The sequence below is a fragment of the Aedes aegypti genome, chromosome 3 (genome assembly GCF_002204515.2).
Source record: "Aedes aegypti strain LVP_AGWG chromosome 3, AaegL5.0 Primary Assembly, whole genome shotgun sequence".
Taxonomy (NCBI): domain Eukaryota; kingdom Metazoa; phylum Arthropoda; class Insecta; order Diptera; family Culicidae; genus Aedes; species Aedes aegypti.
The window spans coordinates 18,725,066-18,745,452 of record NC_035109.1 but is presented as its reverse complement, the minus strand read 5'-3'; the positions used below and the strand labels follow the sequence as shown (position 1 = coordinate 18,745,452).

General features: G+C 38.2%; 1 protein-coding gene across 1 annotated transcript in view; it reads left to right on the top strand.

Moving 5' to 3' along the window:
- LOC5572517 (nuclear cap-binding protein subunit 1) overlaps positions 1-16,337 on the top strand; it is a 65,188-nt gene extending 48,851 nt beyond the window's left edge. Inside the window, exons 4-7 of the mRNA XM_001660406.2 lie at positions 6,873-7,120; positions 15,223-15,466; positions 15,530-15,879; positions 15,947-16,337. Coding sequence (XP_001660456.1) covers positions 6,873-7,120; positions 15,223-15,466; positions 15,530-15,879; positions 15,947-16,060 — 956 coding nt within the window. The 3' untranslated portion in view covers positions 16,061-16,337. The remainder of the gene's footprint in view (positions 1-6,872; positions 7,121-15,222; positions 15,467-15,529; positions 15,880-15,946) is intronic.
- Positions 16,338-20,387: the final 4,050 nt, after the last annotated feature.

Genomic DNA, 20,387 nt, shown 5'->3' with positions numbered 1-20,387 from the left:
TTGAACATGCTTTTTACTTTACTTTTTTGCTGGGAGTAAAGGGAAGGTGTATCAGTAAATTTGGCCATAAGGGAAACATCACTAGAATGACCTAGTGTCAGAGAATGGTGGAATATTATTAATTTTTCTCAAGCTCTACCTTTTGTAGAATAGTAGAGGATACCACATATAATTTGCTCATAAAAATGAGGATTTTTGTTATGCGAAGAATTAATTAATGCTTAACTTTGACAAACAGTTTTTCTTAGGTGTTTTGGGAAAACTATTTAGTTTTTCAACCAAAAGCATTTTGTGAGGTTTTATATTTTCATAATTGTAGAATCATTGTAGAATAATAGTTTTTTTTCTTAATCTTCATTTGAAAGGCTCAAGCGCCCGGGAGCATACGGAGCCGAAAATCTTTTTTTTTATCTACAAATAAAATCTTAATCAAGGCTTATATTAATTTGTTCATATGGACTGTCCTTGTCCGAAGAAATCCTGTGTTTCTTTGAACGACTATCAACACTAGATTAACAGTTGTCCAGAGAAGTCTGACTAGCACACATTTTTTTTCTTTCGTTTGCCAGTCTGCCACCGCCAGTGGACCGCCACCGCTTGTCGGATGCATCAATGCTACCTGACGATGTTCTTTCGTTCCCGTCAGTGTCGTCGTTGTCGTTCTCATTTTTACTGGTGGTTGGTTTCTTTTGATCGACTTGTGGTGCAGGTACGGTTTTAGCTTCAATTTGCTTCTGTGGTACTGTGATTGTTGCTGTTGGGTTGATTGGAAGGAAGTCGTCGGGATTAAGCAAAGATCGAATCTCACTTGCTGAAGGTGTTGTTTGAAGTTTAGTTGTTGTCAGTTGCGTTTGATTTTTGGAATTGTTGCATGTTTGTCCGGGGTGAGCTGCCAATTCACACCACCTACACGACTTTTGCTGCCCAGGGTAGGAGATTGACGTCATATGTCCCGAAATAGTGACGTAGGATGGAATCGGTTGTTTTAGTTTCATATGTAAAATACGAACGCCGTTGTAGATACCGGGAAAAAAATTCTTCCAACGCTCTCTTGTGACAGACTTAACTTCCCCGTATTGGGAAAGAAAGTCTATCACTGTGGTGTGCTTCATAGCCGACGGTAAGTCGAGAACGCGTACCGGCACAGATTCGCTTTCTACGTATACGGGGATTTTAAATCCTTTGTCTCCGTAGTAGAGAACATGCCTATTGTTATGATGTCTCTGATAACGAGCAGCAGTCTCGCTATCTTTGACTTCAATAAACACACAGTTTCTAATGTTGTTCAACTGAATGTTTACCACATCCGACAGTTGGAGTTGGATCTCCTTCTCCAAAAACTTTTGGATCTTGTGAACATCAGGTCGCTCAGGAAGGATATCGAAATCAATTACCAAAGTATTTTTACGCGGTGGCTGTCAACTGAGAGAATAATAGTTTAACAATGCACAGAAAGCCGATTACGATTTTGTCAATAAATAAAAAAATATATAGCATAAACAAGGTGCCCACTTTATAAAATGAACAGTTTTTATATAATTTGTCAACTTCTGGAAAGATCCCAATGGACCATTTGTCAAAACTAAAAAGCAGGCTCATTTCGATTGGTTAAAAAGCCACAAAAAAGAACGTCCATTTACCGTTATTGTCGAAATGAAGAAATGGTCTTTCCAATTTGTCTATTTGTTACCAATTCTTGAGAAAATTTCTCCCTTTTTTGTTTTTACTCAGAATCGAAGCAATGTTCATGATAATTTATCATAGTACTACACTTGCTATCTGGAATGCTATAAAATGGTTTTCATAGGGATTTCTTTGAAATTGAACGAAAAGTCTAGTTTTTATTTTACTTCTTGATGATCGATACTCGAACCTTACAAAAATTCTGAAATTTATACCGAGAAAACCGGGAAACAATCAGAAATTAGAAAATGGAGATTTGATGGTCACTCTGATAATCGATTCTGGTATACATTGCTGCATAAATGAATAGTTACTTCGTGTATTAGATTCGTATTAGTTGGCTTTACCTTCACCCGGACATAAACTAATAACTGTCACTCATGTTATCATCTCTGTATGGAAAAACAAAAGCCCTTTCGGTGCAAATTTAATTACATACCTAATTGCATAATTTCACGCCAATTTATTCCAAGCTTCCGTGACGCCACTATCAGAAAAGCATCCGGCAATTCCTAATTAGCGGGCTAGTTTATAGGTGCCTGTCATCGTCCGAAAACTTCCTTCAGTATAAAATAAAAAAAACTGCAAGTCAACTGATTTGTCATAAAACGTGCAACAACTGCTTTCCTCCTTTCGTGGTTGCATTATTCCAACCTATCCATCCATCCTCTGGCGCCCAGCGATGTAAACAGACACAATTTTCCGCTATTGCTCCGGTTGGTTTTCTTTTCCACTGCACAGTGGGAGATTTCGTCGTTTTAGCGCTCTTAATGGATAGCTTTTTAGTTATGCTTCCAAGCGTTATGGTGTCTTTTAGAAAGTTTTTCAGTAAATAAATGCACTTCTTCTGATGTATTTAGCATTTTGATCTATATCTCTAAAAGCAAGATAGAACAAATCATTTATTTTTTATTTTACAGTTTACAAGGTAAGGTTGGTGTCTTGACAAAATGTGGAAACATTCTTAAACTGTAAGGGCCTTCCTTAGCCGAGTGGTTAGAGTCCGCGGCTACAAAGCAAAGCCATGCTGAAGGTGTCTGGGTTCGATTCCCGATCGGTCCAGAATCTTTCCGTAATGGAAATTTCCTTAACTTCCCTGGGCATAGAGTATCATCTTACCTGCCACACGATATTCGAATGCGAAAACGGTAACTTTGGCAAAGAAAGCTCTCAGCTAATAACTGTGGAAGTGCTCATAAGAACACTAAGCAGAGAAGCAGGCTCTGTCCTAGTGAGGACGTAATGCCAAGAAGAAGAAGATTCTTAAACTGTAGAATCAAAAGTACAGAGGTTATACTTACGTTGAAATCTTTCAAGAGATTATTATCAAAAATACTATATCTTGAAAAGTAATGAAATTATGAACTTAGTGTCTTGGGCAAAGTTCTTCAAAACAGCATTTACTACAGCTTTTGTCAAGAAATAATTAATTGATTAGGAGCGCTAAAATGACGAAATCTCCCATTGTGCACTGTAACACTACACCTTCATCGCTGCATAAACTCGCTCACCCAAAACTGATGGAATGTGCAGCGGTTTTTCCTCCGATCACGTCTCGCCAAGTAACTGAAAAAGGCTCCTCCATGCACGCATGATAAAGTCCATAATTCAAGGCCGTTGTTGTGCGCTTTTTTTTTCGGAAAATTATTTTGTTAGGATGACCGCTCTGCGCAACTCTGTGCTTTGCGGCAGGACTGTGGCACGCACGAACAGTAGGGAGACTAAGGCAAAATGTACCCTTTGAGGGGATTCCTACAATTGAGTTTAAAATATTCGAAGATTCATGGAAACTGTGCTCTCAATGCAACAATAGTCTTGTTAAAAAATAGAAAAAAAAAACTTATGAATTTACAATTAGTTGACAAACAAAACAACACAATAGAAGAAACAGATAAGGAATGTCATGAAATTCAATCAGGGAATGATTCAAATCAGTTGAGTTTATTTTTATCACAACATAGCCTTATCAAAGTATTGTTCCGAAAAGCAAATAACCAATATCTCAAAAATCAGGTACTTAATGAGTTTTTAAGAACTTATGACAAAAATGTGCAAAATAACGCAATTTTCGTCGATTGCAATTTTGTTTTAGTATTTTATTTGAAAACAACATGGAACATATAATGTCAGGTATTACCAAGCGTTTCTGAAAAATTCATGCAAATCAGTTGAGTTGACTCCAAGAAGTCTCAAAATCACAAAACGATGTTTTTGACTGTTTAAGATCGTTACTCTAAAACGGTCGTATTAAATTCATATTTTTTTCGCAACAACATCAACATTATATCAATGAAACGGTGAGCTCCATTTTCCTCCGACAGTTCATTTTACTCTATCCTCCCGTAACAGGCTGATTGTTAAACGGACGTTCACTTCTGCGTGAAATTGCGAAAGAATCAAAGACCTCTGAGGTGGTCATCTAAAAGTCGTTGCATTGAATGTAAAGCTAGTTTTATATTAAATCAGGATACCTGCTTGTCTGGTAGAAGTGTACACACAAATCGTAATTTAAGTTGTAACGATTAGCTGGTTGGTCGTGTTCGTACTCATTGAGTATTAGTCAAACATAATTTACGCATAAAACTGGACGAGCAAAGTCACAAGCGTGAATCAATCAATAAACATAGAGAATTATAGCTTGTAACGGTAATGTCGGGCCTTTAAGCGGTCTTGCAATAAGACAGTCAAATCAAACGTAAAGTATTTTAATTACTTTTTTTTTCTACTTCGGTGGACATAGAAAGTTATAACTTCAAAAGAAAATCTAAATTCCAGTTGGAAAGACGAACTATTTATTTAAAAATCTGATTACCATAGAACTAGTACTACATGGAAGTAGTCTTTTTATTTAGGGAAAGTGTACCAGTTATGGCCATAGTGGTTCCATATTTGGCCATATGCAAAATTTGGATAACTTTTACATTTTTAATCTTTTTGAATGTTTTAACATCAAGATTTATCCTTAATTTTACTGCTAAAACACAAAAGATTTTTCAAAATGTAAAAGCATGCAAGATATCACGTATGGCGAAATAGGGAACCACTATGGCCATAACTGGTACACCTACCCTATATGAGATTTTTTGATCTAGCTTAGGTCATCGCACATTGAAAGTTGGGTTAATGGTAAATGCATCGATGACTGCTAGCTGGAATATACAAGCGTTACAGAGCCGTAACTGAGGTATTGAGTTCGTATACCTAAGATCATTGAGGACGTAGGATAACAACAGCAACAACAGTATTATTACCGAAAATCGGGCTTACTACGGTTTTCATAAGAGTGTACCATATACAAAACCGGTAGTCCTCTACGGGCACAATATGTGGAAAATATTGTACATGCTAGTAGTTTTTGAATGTTGTGTGCTTAGGACCATTATTGAAGGAAGAACGGAATGGAGTAAGAATGAATTTAGAACTGAAACAACGCATTCGTGACATTAGTATCCAGAACAAAGGCACACAGAGGCATTCACAGAGGCTGGAAGCGTTCAATGGGCAGGGTGTGTCTTAAGAATGCCGGGTAATAATCCCGCAAAATGGCGTGTGTCTCGAATCCGGTGGGAACAAGACATAGAGGAGCTACGAAAGGTGGGGCATTCGAGAAATTGGAGGCTAACTGTCCTGAATCGAGTGAACATTGTTAAGCAGCTACGGTCCTGAGGGTTGTTGGACCAGCAAAAGTGAAGTTATTGAGAATCATTCAAAAATTCGTGTGAAATAAGTTTCTTTTTACCTTCGGAAATTGAACCATTTCAAATAGAGGACAGACTTTGGTGACCACGGACATAGGGTCTTAAGAACCTATTCCATTGCCTTCATATTTCAATACCTATCAAGTTTTATGACCTTTTCTGAAATGCTGTTTCGTTCCAGGTTTAAAAGATTTTGTTTTCACTAAAAACAGTCCGTAGAAAGAGATTAAGGGTTGTAATGGCATTCTAATCGCAACATCTTTTAAGCACAACACTTTTTGATGATGCGTTAAGCCGATTACGTTTTGTTTTAGATAATTCAATTCCAATGTGTAGAGGACCTGTTGTGATACTTATATCCAATTGCGATGTACGTGTACTCTTGATATTTTGAGAAAAATCAGATGCCTCTTCGGTTTCACATTACGACCTCTGGCTACCTCCGTCTTCACTATCAAACCCGACGTTTCCATTTTCATTTTCCAATATATCACATAACATGATGGTTTCTTGAAAATACATCCTTCACATGCAAGCACCTCCAGCTGAGGCATAAATTTCCATCCCGCTGTACCGCCCCACGCGTCATTCAGGTGCACTGGTACCGTAAATCAAGGGAAAATTGGTCACTATTTTATTATATTTGTGTTATATTATACTTACAAATTTAGGTATTATTGCATTAATTTCGATAAATTCAGTACTTTGTTAATTTTTATTAGTTTTTGTAATTGATTATTTATGAAATAACATTTAAAATTTCCTAAAATTGGTTTGGAGCGAAATCGATCACTTCATAACAAAACAGATTTTAATATAAAAAAAATTCCTGTGAATATATTTATGTAAAACTTATGTTATTGAAAAAAAAATAGTTTTTAACATAATATGGAATTGCTGTGATGCCAAAGTTAAATTCAGCATTCTTGGAAGGATATGTCATTTGGAATGAACCTGATCAAATTCGCCCCATTTGATCAATTTTACCCCGAAGAACGGTACCATGCTTAGCCGCCAATAGTTTTCACGGGGGTTGTTGCGTTTTTCATCCTAAACGAATACGTTCAAACGTAGTGATTGAGTCTTACCATAAGCAGCTTTGTCTTACCTAGCGGTTATGATTAGCAGGTGCCTGCCCATCGCCGAGTTGGTATGTTGTTTAGTTGATCTTGTAGTAAAAGTGGCGAGGTTTTCTTTCTCTCCTACAACCTTACGGAATCGCGTAATAGGCAGCCATCAGCATGCCAGCCACATGAGGGAGATCCATCACCGCGCACCGCAAGGATTCGATGGACCATGGTGTGGATAATATGCAACACGTTTTCACTTTTCGAAGCATAATCAACGCTCGCTGCTATGATTTGAATTTACAGCGCTTGTACCATACCTCGTTGGAAAACAGTTTTCAGTTTTTAAGCTGACGCTTGCCGTGCGCTTGCTATTTGGAAAATGATCGTAATTGACTTTTTACCACAACTCTATTTCTTACAGCCTCACTACCAGGAACTGCCACTGCCCACAAATTGGTGGTCGCTATCCGTCAAAAGTGCACCCCGGAAGATGTGCTGAACGAGCTGAAGGATTTGCCCAACCCGCGGGAAACGTCCGAGAACGATATGGTCGAGTCGACCTTCAACCCCCTGAAGATCGATGTTTTCGTGCAGACACTGCTGAACCTGGGATCGAAGAGCTTTTCCCACACGTTTGCCGCCATTTCGAAGTTCCATCTGGTGTTCAAGGTTAGTTATGTTTATGAGTTGATTAGATATAAGGGGCTATTCATAAAACACTTCATTTAATGTTTTGGGGTTTTTGTATTTTTTAAAAAATAAAAATTTTGAAACTCTTGTGGCCGTAGTTTGCCAGATCACACCATCATCACTAACATTTTATCCAATTTTACTAGGACCCAAACAGCATTGTAAATTGTTGAAAGACACCGCTCACAAGTATACTCTACGATGTGACTCTTATAGCATACTTAAAAAACAACTCTCTCTTGAAGTTTTACCTTGTACTTTATATTAATTTGCTGGTACCTACTAAAAACATGGCCGGTAAATATTGGCTTATCCTTCTTTCAGTGAACTTTGCTTGTGTTAGACAAATACTATTCTAATATCAAGCACTATAATGTCAATAGCTTCTGTCATACGACATTATTCCAAACGGTATTATGCAAAATGGGCTTTATGCCAAAGGGGTTGGAGCAATTCCACCGATTGTTCCGACTATTCCTCAAAGAAAAAAAATAGGAAGTCTTCTAAAAAAGAATCATCCAGAGATACCTAAAAAAAAAAAAAAAAATTTGGGTGGGTAATGTCTGTTACATTACCGCGGGTTGACGTAGGACTGTTATGTCCACAACTTTGATCAATTCTGGATCAGACTCTAACAACAGTGCGGTAGCCCTTTGCAGATGATAGGATGTTTGATGATAGATGATAGGTGCTGTGATTGGAAATGATTTTATCGGAAATCTGTCATTTGGGTTGGAAGCTTTTTCAGAGTTTCGGATTTCAAAGTAAAATACTTTAAAAAGCAATGGGGCTTGTGTACAAGACACGACTGCATGACGTTAACTTCGCCATGTGATTTGCTGCATTTGAATTTAAGTCAATTGCCATAATTGCAACCTTCCTTTAGTTATAATTCAGAATGTAATGGTTTGTGAATTTGAGAACAGTGAGGAGCTCTCCGTTCAGAGAAGTGCCCCAGTCATCGATATCGTCATCGTCACCGTATTGGCAATTCTTCTTGGCATAACGTCCTCACTGAGACAGAGCCTGCTTCTCAGTTTAGTGTTCAATGAGCACTTCCACAGTTATTAACTGTGAGCTTTCTTTGCCAAAGTTGCCATTTTCGCATTTGTACATCGTGTGACAGGTACGATGAGACTTTATGCCCAGGGAAGTCAAGGAAATTCCAATTACGAAAGATCCTGGACCGACCGGGAATCGAACTCAGACACCTTCAGCATGGCTTTGCTTTGTAGCCGCGGACTCTAACCACTCGTCTAAGGAATGCCCCTATTGGCAATTGTTAGTTATTCGTAATAAATATGTTGGAATTCTCCTCGTCCGATGAGGTTTACGATGGGCGCTTCTACGAGCGGCTTTGATTGATTTTCTTCAGTCATCCCGTACAAATCTTGCGTTGGCGAACCGATTCATCCAATTCTGGACGCTGGATTTGCACCAGCTTGATGATCAAGAGCTCTGTGGCACAGGTAGCGAGGAGCTGAGCAGGTTCGGTGGAGCTCTCACCAGCTCGAAAGCGAAAATAGAATGAAACCGCATTCAACGAAGGAGGTATGCTTTGTACCCTTAGAATAGCAGATAATGCTCCTTCTTTTCGTATTCTATGCTTTCTGATCTGGGAAATAGTCTATATGAAATTGATGTCTTGGCAAGGGATGTACTAGATGTGCATTATGCTGTTATGGCATTCCGACGGCACTGCAGCAGCGTCCTCGGAAACATACTCAAATTGCCGTATTGTCGATTATTCATAATAAATCAGATATTGTGTGATGCTACGAGATGAATTAAGAGATTATTGCAAGTATGGTAAACACATTTGGAAATATTACACAAATAACTCTTTAGTACACATTTGTTGGTTCTGAAAAGGACCGATTGAATTGTTGAATTCGAGTAACATGGATACATTTTGACGGCGCACAGGTTGAAATTCTCCTCGTCCGATGAGGTTTGCGGTGGCGGCATCTTCGGGGTCTTCTTCATCGCAGCGGTCTTTGAAACTTGGTGGGGTTTTGCTTAGGAACTGCCTTCTTTTTCTCCTCCTTCTTCTCGGATGCCAGCCACAGCCACACTTTCCCAGGATTTCATTTCAGTCTTGCCAATCTTGCCAACATCGCAGTTGTAGTTTCCGCCGATCACCTGCAAGGAGGACCCGTTCCATTCGTTTAGGGCTGCGATGGCGGCCTCAACCCAACGATCTCATTCTCCTGCTTCCTTTTCTTCTTCTTGGCGGCGGCAGCTGTGACGGCTTTGGCTTCGGACGGCATCTTCTCTCGGTGGGTCGACGGTCAGTCTGATTTGAGCGAAGCAAGACAAAGGGTGGGGGGGGGTGTATCTTTCGCTATCGATGTTTGTGCCTGAGAAGCACGCCCGGTCTGAGCAAGCCGATCTGTTGCCTGCTGAGATGCGATGCAAGCGGAGAGTGAAAAGCAAACTTATATCTAGCACCCCTATTTATAGATTTGCTTGAAATCAACGTTCTCTTTTAAAACTATTTGGACAGGTACAGTGCTGTTCTGAATAATAGCAGCGCATGTCGATTTTCATACAAAATGCTCAACTTTGACATGCTGTAGTTTTGTTCCCTTTCAAGCAATCGAGTTGAAATTTCCTCCACAGAACTACAAATATGCCCAATTTTGTAAACACAAAATTTCAAAATTTTCTAAGCCCCTGCCGGAAAGTGAGATACTAGGTGAAATTGTTCGAAAAAATAGCAGTTTTAAAAAATTGAATTTCGGCTTGACATTAAAGTTTTAAATTGTATATCACTTACCATTGGAACAATCTCCTCCTACTTATCAAACCTACACCTAAACCAAAAATGTTTAAAATATTTGTAGAAGAAAAATTTTAAAATGAAAAACTGCACTTTTTTCGAAAAATTTCACCTAGTGTCTCACTTTTCGGCAGGGACTCAGAAAAAACTGAAATTTTGTAATTACAAAATTGATCATATTTGTAGTTCTGTGGAGAAAATTTCAGCTCGATTGCTTGAAAGGGAACAAAACTACAGCATGTCAAAGTTGAGCATTTTGTATGAAAATCGACATGCGCTGCTATTATTCAGAACAGCACTGTATGTGGGATTCAGTAAGTAAACGACATGAACCTTGGATGCCTTGCCTTTCGATTGAGGTGCTAATCAAGGAATTTCGCCAGCAAAAAGTTAACATTTAAAATATTTCATGCCAACGTAACGCTCTTGGTTTTGAAATTTCGATTTCACTCCTGTATAGAGAACAAAGACGTAGTCCTATGTTAAAAGCGTGAGAGGGGGGGGGGGTCTAGAAATCCTGAAAAACGGTGGACGTCATATTTGAATCATCCCTTAGCGGTTTATCTAAAACGTGTTCCTAGACTCCACGAATGTTTTCAGGCATCCTTGTAGCAGTTTCTAATACATTTCTATAAAAGTTTCATAAAACATTTGTTTTTTTTTCAAAAAAATATCCAAAAAAAGTCTGAAAAATTTCTTTGGAGACATCCCTGGAAGAATTCCTGGATAAATTCTTTGAAATTTGAAAAATAATCAAACAATTTCTGAGTGGTTTCCTGGAACAATCTTAGCAGAAATCTCTGGAGTATCTTCTAAATGTACCGACAATTTTGTGAGGGATCTTGGGATATCGATGAAAGAGTCACTGGAATTCCTGGAGGATTTCGTCCTTTTACCGACATTTCTGAAAGGACTGCTAGTGAAAGTATTTTCTAGGGATATCCTTTAGAAAACCAATTTAAATGATTGAAAGTACTTTGCACGAATTTCCGCATTGGAAGTCCTTTTAACAATCACTCAATGAACTCCTAAAGAAATCTTCAAAATCATATATGAAGGAATTTTGGGAGAATAGGCACCTGAATATATTTTTCCTAGAAAACAAAATCGTTTAAGGAATATTCTGCAGGATTATCCGAGCAATTCATATGAAAGCTCTTATCTCCTAATTGCTATTTGATTTATTTTCGTTTTCTTGGCTTCGGGTTGGTCTTTTATTGAATTCTGCTTCGCCTCTTTTTGGTCTTTTTTCAGTCATGAGGTCTCTAAAGTTACAATTTTGAACGCTTCAGTCGTCGCGCTGTTGTATTTTTTAGAACACTATTGAAAAAAAAATTTGCTTTTCGTTCACAACAACAGTGTGGTGATTTTGGAGGTGGTGAACCGCGTGATGACTGGAAAGTAAATACACTCAGTCGCTACAATCTCTGTACGAGAATTTGCTGTGTAAATGCCAGTTTGGAACAATTCTAGAAGAATGTAATAGTAATTTCTGAAAACATCTTTTGAGTAATCAAATTTAGCAAAAAATCGTGGACTACTAAAAGGTCCAAAGCTTCCTACGCGAAATCTTCATTGGTTCTCCAGGGGTCCTTTAAAAGATTCTTTGGAGAAATGCTTCAGGAATTCTTCCAGTGATTTCTTTAGGACTTCCTCAGACCATCCAGCATTCTCAAAGCAATACATTCTAAATTCAATTGCCGGAAATTTATCAGCAGTTCAACGCTAACTACTACAGTAATTTTTAAGGGAGTAATCCTGAAATTGAATTTTTCATCCTTATTTTCAAGTAGCTACTCCCAAGGTTTTACAAATATTCATACAAGTATTCTTCCAGGATAATTCACAAGTGTGTATTCTAGGCAGGAAATTTATTTATTTATTTATTTATTTATTTACTTGTCTTCGATTTTAACCGTACAGACAGATACACTTAATATCTAATTCTACTTCTAAACATGGGTTTCGACACATTAAAATCAAAATTTACAAACACTTCATTAAAACGACGACAACAAACATCAAACGGGTTATTCTGACCATAAAGCGTACGGTGAACAGGTAAACGTAGAAATTCATTGTGTCGAGTAATTCTGATTGGAACATTAAAATTAACTTTGTACAATAGCATAGAGCAGTCAATATTGTGTTTTAAAATATCGAAAACGAAAAGTCGTTGAAAAGAACCCTCCTGCTAGCCAACGTCGTCAGGTGCACCAGGTTACAGCGATGTTCGTACGGCGGCAGTCGGATAGGATCAGTCCATGGCAACCGTCTTAGCGCAAATCGCAGGAAATTCCGTTGGATTCGCTCGATCCTAGCGCGTTGAGCAGCGTGATAGGGTGCCCACACCAGCACACCATATTCTAGTATGCTGCGTACCAGAGCACAATAGAGTGTTTTCAAACAATGGACGTCTTCAAACTGCTGTGCATTACGTTTAATGAAGCCCAATACCGCGTACGCCTTCGCCGTTGTCGAAGCAATATGTTGAGCAAAGTTAAGCTTACTGTCGAGTAGCACACCTAAATCTTTCACTGTGGTGACTCTGGCGATAATCTATGATGACGTTTTATACTCAAAGTTGGTTGGGTTTCTCACTCGACTGAAAGTAATAACGCTGCATTTTCGGGTGTTGACTTCCATTCCGTTTAACAGCAGTTTAGTAACGTGTCAATATCCGTTTGGATGGCACAGCACTCCACTAGCGATGAAACAACTCGAAAGAATTTCAAATCATCTGCAAACATAAGCTTTTGCGATTTGATCGATTCGCAAAGATCGTTGACGAACAACAGAAAAAAATAAAGGGCCCAAGTGACTTCCTTGAGGCACATCAGACGTTATTTCAAACGGGTTTGAGCTGGTTCCGTTTATTCGCACATAGCTCAGTGAGGTAAGAGTGTATCCATCGAGTCAGCCAATCAGGCAGGCCCATCTTGTTGAATTTGTTCACTGCTAAAACATGAGGTTCTCTGTCAAATGCTTTAGTGAAGTCGATATATATTGCATCAACTTGCTGTCGTTTTTCCAGTGCGTCAATCAGCGTGGATACATACGTCATCAAATTCGTAGTTGTAGAGCGTCTTTTCACGAACCCATGCTGAAATTCAGAGATTATGTGGTGCACATGTGGATAGAGCGAATCGTGGACTAGACTTTCGAAAACTTTTGGCAAACAGCTTAGAATTGAGATGCCACGGTAGTTCTCCACATTGTGTATACTACCAGATTTGTGTATGGGAGTTATGGAAGCGATTTTCTATGCGCTTGGAAAAACACTCTCCGCAATCGATCTATTGAAGATAATGGAAGTAGGAGCGGCCAGCAAATCGGCACAGTATTTGATGAAAACCGGAGAAAGTCGATCTGGTGCAGCGCCTTTAGAGTCGTCTAATCCTTGCATTTTAGTCAACACATCCTCCGGAGAAAAGTTGAAAAGTGCTACTTTGAAATCATGTTGCGGCAAACTGTTCAAGTATGCATCAGACGAAGGTGATCGGTTATTACTTAGCACACTTCGAAAGAAAGACGAGAACAGGTTCGCCGAATCGAACGAAGTATCGGCTTCAACATCGTTGTAATGAACTGAGGAATTCCATTCACCTGCTTGCGGCTACTCACGAACGACCAAAATGATTTGGGATCCCTTTTTATTTTCTCTTCCGTCCGGTGAATGTAGCAGCGAAAGCTTTGTGCATGCAAAGAGTTGTATTCGCTTTCAATAACACGCAGTTACACTTTTCGCTGTTCATCCCTAGAACGAAAATACCGCTTTCTCGCCTTCCGTAAACGGTTTCGTAGTCGCTGCAGCTGATTATTCCACCATGGTTGTCTTCTCCCCAACATTCGACGTCGCTTTTTCATCGGAACAGCATTTTGAAGAATCGAGTACACCCGCTGATAGAAACGTGAAACAGCTTCGTCTATGCTGCATTCGTTTAGCTCTTCATTCCAATTCACTTCCGAGATTGCAGCGTTGATCGATGCAAAGTCTCACCGGTGAAAATCGAAATCGAGGGGATTTGAAACGAAGAGATTCGTGCCAGCACAAAAAATCATGCTAGGATGATTTCAGCAGATCGGATAAGCTTGATAAGTCCTCTGAAAAACATTTAGTAGTAAAGAATTTTTGCAGTCACATACATATTAGTGATATGGAATCAAGGGAAATTTTTGATGCGTGTACGAAACGCAAAGAGCCAGAATGACACAACTCGATACAACACAGTCCGTCGCAGTAAAATTACTCCAGCACGTCTCTTTCAAATTCAAGGTGCTATCTCGTAGCAGTGCGTGTAGCACCGAAAGAGATTTAAGTCGCACCCTATCCCTGAATCTAGGAGTTTGAAGAAATCCGCTTAAAGGTTTTCCAGTGAATCCTTCTAGGATTTCCTACTTCGATTTTATTTTCTAGTAACTATTCTAGCCATTTTCAGAAAGTTTCACAGTAATTGCTCCAGAACTTTCAGAAATTGCCCGGCCAGTGGATAACAACAAAATTGTAGCATAATTATATCAAGATTGGTTACAAATAACTGATTTTGTTTCGGTTTTGTTAGAAGCACTTTGAGTTAACAAAATTAAAATTAGTTGTAATAACAAAGGCTGTTTCAATTGTGTTTCAATTTAAAATATAATTCTAAGTTTTTTTTTACAAAAACAATTGCTTATAACAATTTTTGTTATCATTCAGTTATAGAAAATAACAAAATGAGTTATAGTTTTTGATTGATTCATAATATAATGAGTTACATTTTTGTTTAAACTATAACATGTTTTGTTTAAATTTTGTTTAGTGCACAGTGTGTTATAATTTTTGTTATTCCAACTACTAACCATTCAAAATTATAACATATTTTGTTAGATAAACACGCTAACTGAGTAACAAAATCTGTTACAATTCTATTGTAATCCACTTGTCGGGTGTGCATGAAACTCGATTGGAAATTGTTTCAGGAAATTTTCACCCGGTTTCTGTATTGAGATCGCATCGCTGCCAAGCTGTCCGAAGTGAAAAAATGCTGACGAACTTGTGTCTTGTCACCTTTATTCACAGAAGAGAGGATCGATGAAGCGAAATCGATCATGCGACTTACGCCCTTATTCTAGCACATGCTTGATGTGTCTATAATCAGGATCCAGATTCTGTTTGATACAAACTAATAACTGAATAGTTTGGTAATACTTCGAGGATTAAATATATCCAACGATTGTTCGAAAAGGGGTTCTTCGCGCTTCTGTTATTGCAATAAAACTACATTATTTGGAAACTCACTCTATATTTCTCATTCTACAGACTCTGGCTGAAACAGAGGAAGCTCAGATCTGCATACTGCACAACGTGTTCGAATTGTGGGTCAACCATCAGCAGATGATGGTTGTGATCATCGATAAGTTGCTGAAAACTCAGATCGTCGAATGTTCGGCCGTAGCCACGTGGGTCTTCTCGAAGGAAATGGTCGGCGAGTTCACCAAGATGTACCTGTGGGAGATTCTGCACTTAACCATCAAAAAGATGAATCAACATGTCACTAAATTGAGTAAGTTTCCTTTTTTTTTTTTAAATTTAAAACAAATTGTAAAAAATCATTTCTTGATAACAGGCAAAGAATTAAGCGATGCCAAAGAACGTTTGGATCGCAACGCTGAATCTTCATCGAGCGAGTCGGAAGAGGAGACAGCCCCGGCCGGCACTGACGCTGTCACTCCACAGCGTCGCCGAAAGAAGCCAATCGGTGACAATGCTGACAAACCCACCGAGGAACAAGTGGAACGAATGGAGGAAAAGTTGGAAGCCGCTTACGTCGATCAGAAGCGGCTTTTCTTGATTATTTTCCAACGGTTCATCATGATCTTGTCCGAGCATCTGGTCAAATGTGACACCGATGGGCGAGATTACGACACCGATTGGTACCGCTGGACGGTTGGAAGACTGCAACAGGTGTTCATGATGGTAAGGAATGATCGATTAAATGTTTTAAGAGCGCAAATTTAAATTGTTTTTTTTTTTCTTTTTTTAGCACCACGAGCAAGTTAAAAAGTATAGCAGCACACTGGAGAGTCTCCTGTTCACGTCCGACATCGATCCTCATATACTAGATGTGTTCCATCAGTTTACAGCTCTTAGATCGTAAGAAGTTCTGACCTAGATTTAGACCATAATATAATTACTAGATCTATCCCATCAAACCAGGTAAGTGAAAGTAACAGAGTCAAAATACGAGAAAGGTTAAATAAAAATACGGAAATATCGTGCCGGCTGATTGTTTTAAATATGACTAATCTGCAATCAGCAAATAAAGAGAGACAAAAAATGTTATGGCATTTTAATTGATAGTAGATACGAAGTTATGTCAATGCACTTTTTGAACATATATGAACAATCTTTAGTTGAACTGTAATCGACATTGATTTATAGTGTTTTGATATTCGAAATAGGAAAAAAGAAATTCTGTTGCGACTAGCAAAAAAAGATGACGCGAAGGCTTGGAATTGTATACAAGTTCAGGGTTATTCGTAAATCTACCTAAATCTCGCCAAAGTCCCTGATCAATTCACTTATTTTGCTGTGTTCCAGTCATTCCAAACAGATTTGAAACGAACATAATTTTTTCGTTATCCACAAATTTTACAACATGCCTTGCCTAGCGAAACACTCTAGCTTAAGTCACCTTCAGGATACAGAGTTCGCCATATAGAGGGTGTTGCTCATGGTTAATTCTAAAAAAGACAAGATTTCCATAGATCTAATGCCTTCGTAGTTTTCGAATTTCGTTGTTGTTAGCCATCAGCAAATAGGCATATAAACGAAATCATAACCCTTATCGGAATTATCCCTTTTCATACTTGCCAGCGACCTAGCAGTAGAACTATGGAAGCTCACAAAACTAATAGCAGCAACGATAGAAGGGGTGTAAAATTGTATTAAGATTTTAGTCGAATATTCCAGTTCGTTTGATTCCCGCCGGGGACTACACCAAGGTGATAGACTTTCGTGCCAATTGATCACCGACACGCCAGAAGGTGTTACGCGGAGATTCGGGTTTAACAGTCGACAGTACGATTTTTACGAGATCCAGTCAATTTGTTTGCTTCGCGGATGGACTGGTGGGAGTTCAAGATGACGAATGAATTTGTGTACCTCGGATCTTTGGTAACGTCGCAGAGACATTCCAAGCCGCATTATTGTCGCAAGTCGTGTTTACTACGGATTTCACAAGACCTTGCGTTCTGGTAAACTTTATTCCGTGTTAAGTGTACTATGTAAATGACGCTAATAAGACCATTAGTCCTTTACGGGTATGGGACGTGGACAATATTCGAAAAAAAGGTGGAATCGCTAGGATTTTTTCAACGACATGTGCTGGACAATCTTTGGCGGAGTATGTGAAAACGGTGTATGGAAGAGAAGAATGAACCACGAGGTAGTGAAACTCTACGGTGAACCCAGTATCCAGAAAGAGCCAAAACTTGAAGGGTATGATGGGCAGGATGCGTTTTGAGAATTACGGACAACAATCCCGCAAAAATGGTGTTCACCTGAAATCCGGCCAATGAACAATGAGAATTGTTCTATACTCCCCGATAGATCGTTTTCGTTTTAACTTCATATGAAAGAAACGATTGAATATTTCGAGTTGATTGGTGTTTTAGACATAGGTTCTTTTTTTTAATTAATGTTTTGTTTTATAGAAACCGTGACTTTAATGGTATGCTGGACCACTAGGCTTCAAAACTACGGTATAGGCTCATTGCCACTGGAGTACTCAGTGACCATTCGATCAATATAACATATGGTCGGGGTTCTGCTAAACCGCACCAAGTGCCAGAACCTTTATTTTGAGATATTTAACTCGAGGATCGTTTTAATATGCATTTTCCATAGATATCTATGCAAATTAATAATTTTCAACTGGCTTAGACCTCTCTTTAGTGGCTTAGCGATTTCAATTGACTTTTCTATTTACGATTTTCATGAGCTGTCCGGAATATGAACCACATTGTCCGGAAAACGAGGCAAAAGTAAGGAAGCGTCCGAAATAAGAATCATGAAAAGTCTATACATTTCTTTTCATTTAGATTTATGTATTCATGATTCAGAATCAAAATCTTTACTCACCATTCGAAAGTTAAGGGTTTTGTGAGCTCGATAACACGGAGGAATCATACAGAATGATTTATTTCATACAATTTCTGATTAGTTATACTTCATTGAGGCCTTAAGTGTCCGTAATATAAAGTTACCAGACGTAGCGGATTGTGCGGGACAGTCCCGGATTTTAGTAATCTGTCTCGCATCACCAAGCGTCCCGGAAAACGTCCCGGATTGCAAAGATAATGAAAAATAATGGAATTTGTGCTTGAAATATGAACAATAAATTGTTATTACTTGTTTAATGAAAATTCAAAATTAACAACCACATACTGGTCGGGTTTCTCCAAGAAACAACAAGATTCAAATACAGGACATACAGGATTCTAGTCAATATCTTAACAGAACTTTGGTCGTATTCTTATAAAATTTATGTTGAAATTTTCGCAGAAAAGTTTGGGAATCCTAACATAATTCTGTTCGCACTCAACATTGCTGTAAATATTTAAATTTTTGTTCTAAATGTTGAACCGAACGGTTCGACTGGCAACATCTGAAAGAAAGCCAATCTGGCAACATTGCTACTTACATGAACAGTAACCGAACGTGAATAAATTCATTCTTGTCTAAAGCGTACTGGCGTCCACACGTGTTTTATTCTTTCTACTGAGCCCCCGTTTCCCTCGTTTTCCGCTTAACCTCAACACTATATTTATGGTATCCACGGATTTACCTATCGTCGGAATTCTAACATGATTGTAGCTAATATCAGAATTTTCACAATTATTCACGGGTGGAATTTTTCACAATATTTCAACCAGAGCCTTGCCAAAATACATAGTGGGTACGGAACAGTATTTATTATAGTTTACGCTCATGTTTTGATTAGAGTTTTCTCACTGTTAGGTACTGTTAAGAAATCTCTCATAGTTCTGCTCAGAGTCTTCCAATAATTTCCAGTAGCTGTGTTCTCAAAACATTTGTGCTATTCCTACAAAGATTTTTTTCTAGAATCAAGTGCGAATTCTGAGGAATTCGTCAAGCACAATAACTCTCCGTTAACAGATTAGAATATCTAGATTTAGGATTGAGTTCGAAATGCTATAAACTTTAGCTGCAGTATCTCTGAAATCGGTTTGAGTAGCTTACAAAAATCTGATTGGAACTCCTTAAGAAAACTGGTTCGAAAATATGTATATTGTAATATTGGATTTATTGGAATATATTGCAAAATATTGCACAACAGACAATGGAAAACTCACTAAAATATGGGGAATTCTGAGCAAAAGTGTGAAGCGGTCATTTTGATAGTTTAAGAACTTCATAAAAATAAGGCCCAAGTAAAATTGGAAAGAATGTTAAAACCGAAAAACTAGTTTTTTCAAACTATTTTTTTAAGTCCAATTTAAATTAGGCCTTAAAAAACGATATTATTTACAACTCATACTAAAATTGTAGAATATTCACACAAAAAGCGTTATTAGGAGGTGGGTGGATAATGTTCATTTTTAGCTTTATGAAATATATGAGAATGTACCCTTCTACTAATTTTCAAAAGTTTGAAAGTGTCCCGCATTGAAGTCAAACATTTCTGGTCACTTTACCGTAATATGAAGCAAAACGGTATGCGCAGTCTGATCAAGGAGGCTTGATGGTGACAACAGGTGGAAACGCCATTTTCTGAACAGCTGAAGCGCACCAAGTGCTGCCAAATTATTCAGACGACATCAAATTTAAATGTCTTGTTATTTCATTACGGCTCCAGCATGGATCCATTGACATATTATATATTAAGCGAAGACAAACGTTTAGCGAATGTTGATATATTTTCTTAATACAAATACACGATTTTTATATGAATGGTACTCGGTGTGGTGTGGCTGAACAAAATTTCAATGATAATAGATCAGCACCTCCGAAACAATACTGTATTTTACAAAGCCGTTAACTTACATTATATGCCAAAATCCGTTGGTGTTGTTCCTGTATATTGTCCGGAATGACTACTTTGCAATATTTTAAGAAGAATTTATAAAAAAATGCCGTTTTGAATCGGAATACTAAATTACCTCCAATGACAAGCTAAGGTTTTTGATTCGCTCTGGTTGGATAAATTTCAGTTTTGCATATGGTGCATTATTCTTTCATTAGATGCAGAATAGACTGGCCCTTAAACAAAAAATGTAAAACTCAACGGGGCACCCCCTAGATAAGAGCCTTAGGGTAAGAAAAACGCTCTCTCAAAATTTCAACTCAATTGGTTGCTCCACCAGCTGGCGCATTCGATTTGAAGTTTGTATGGGATATTCGTCTCAAATATATTGAAAATTGATCCTATGTCACTGTTTCGTTCCGTATACTAATTGTTC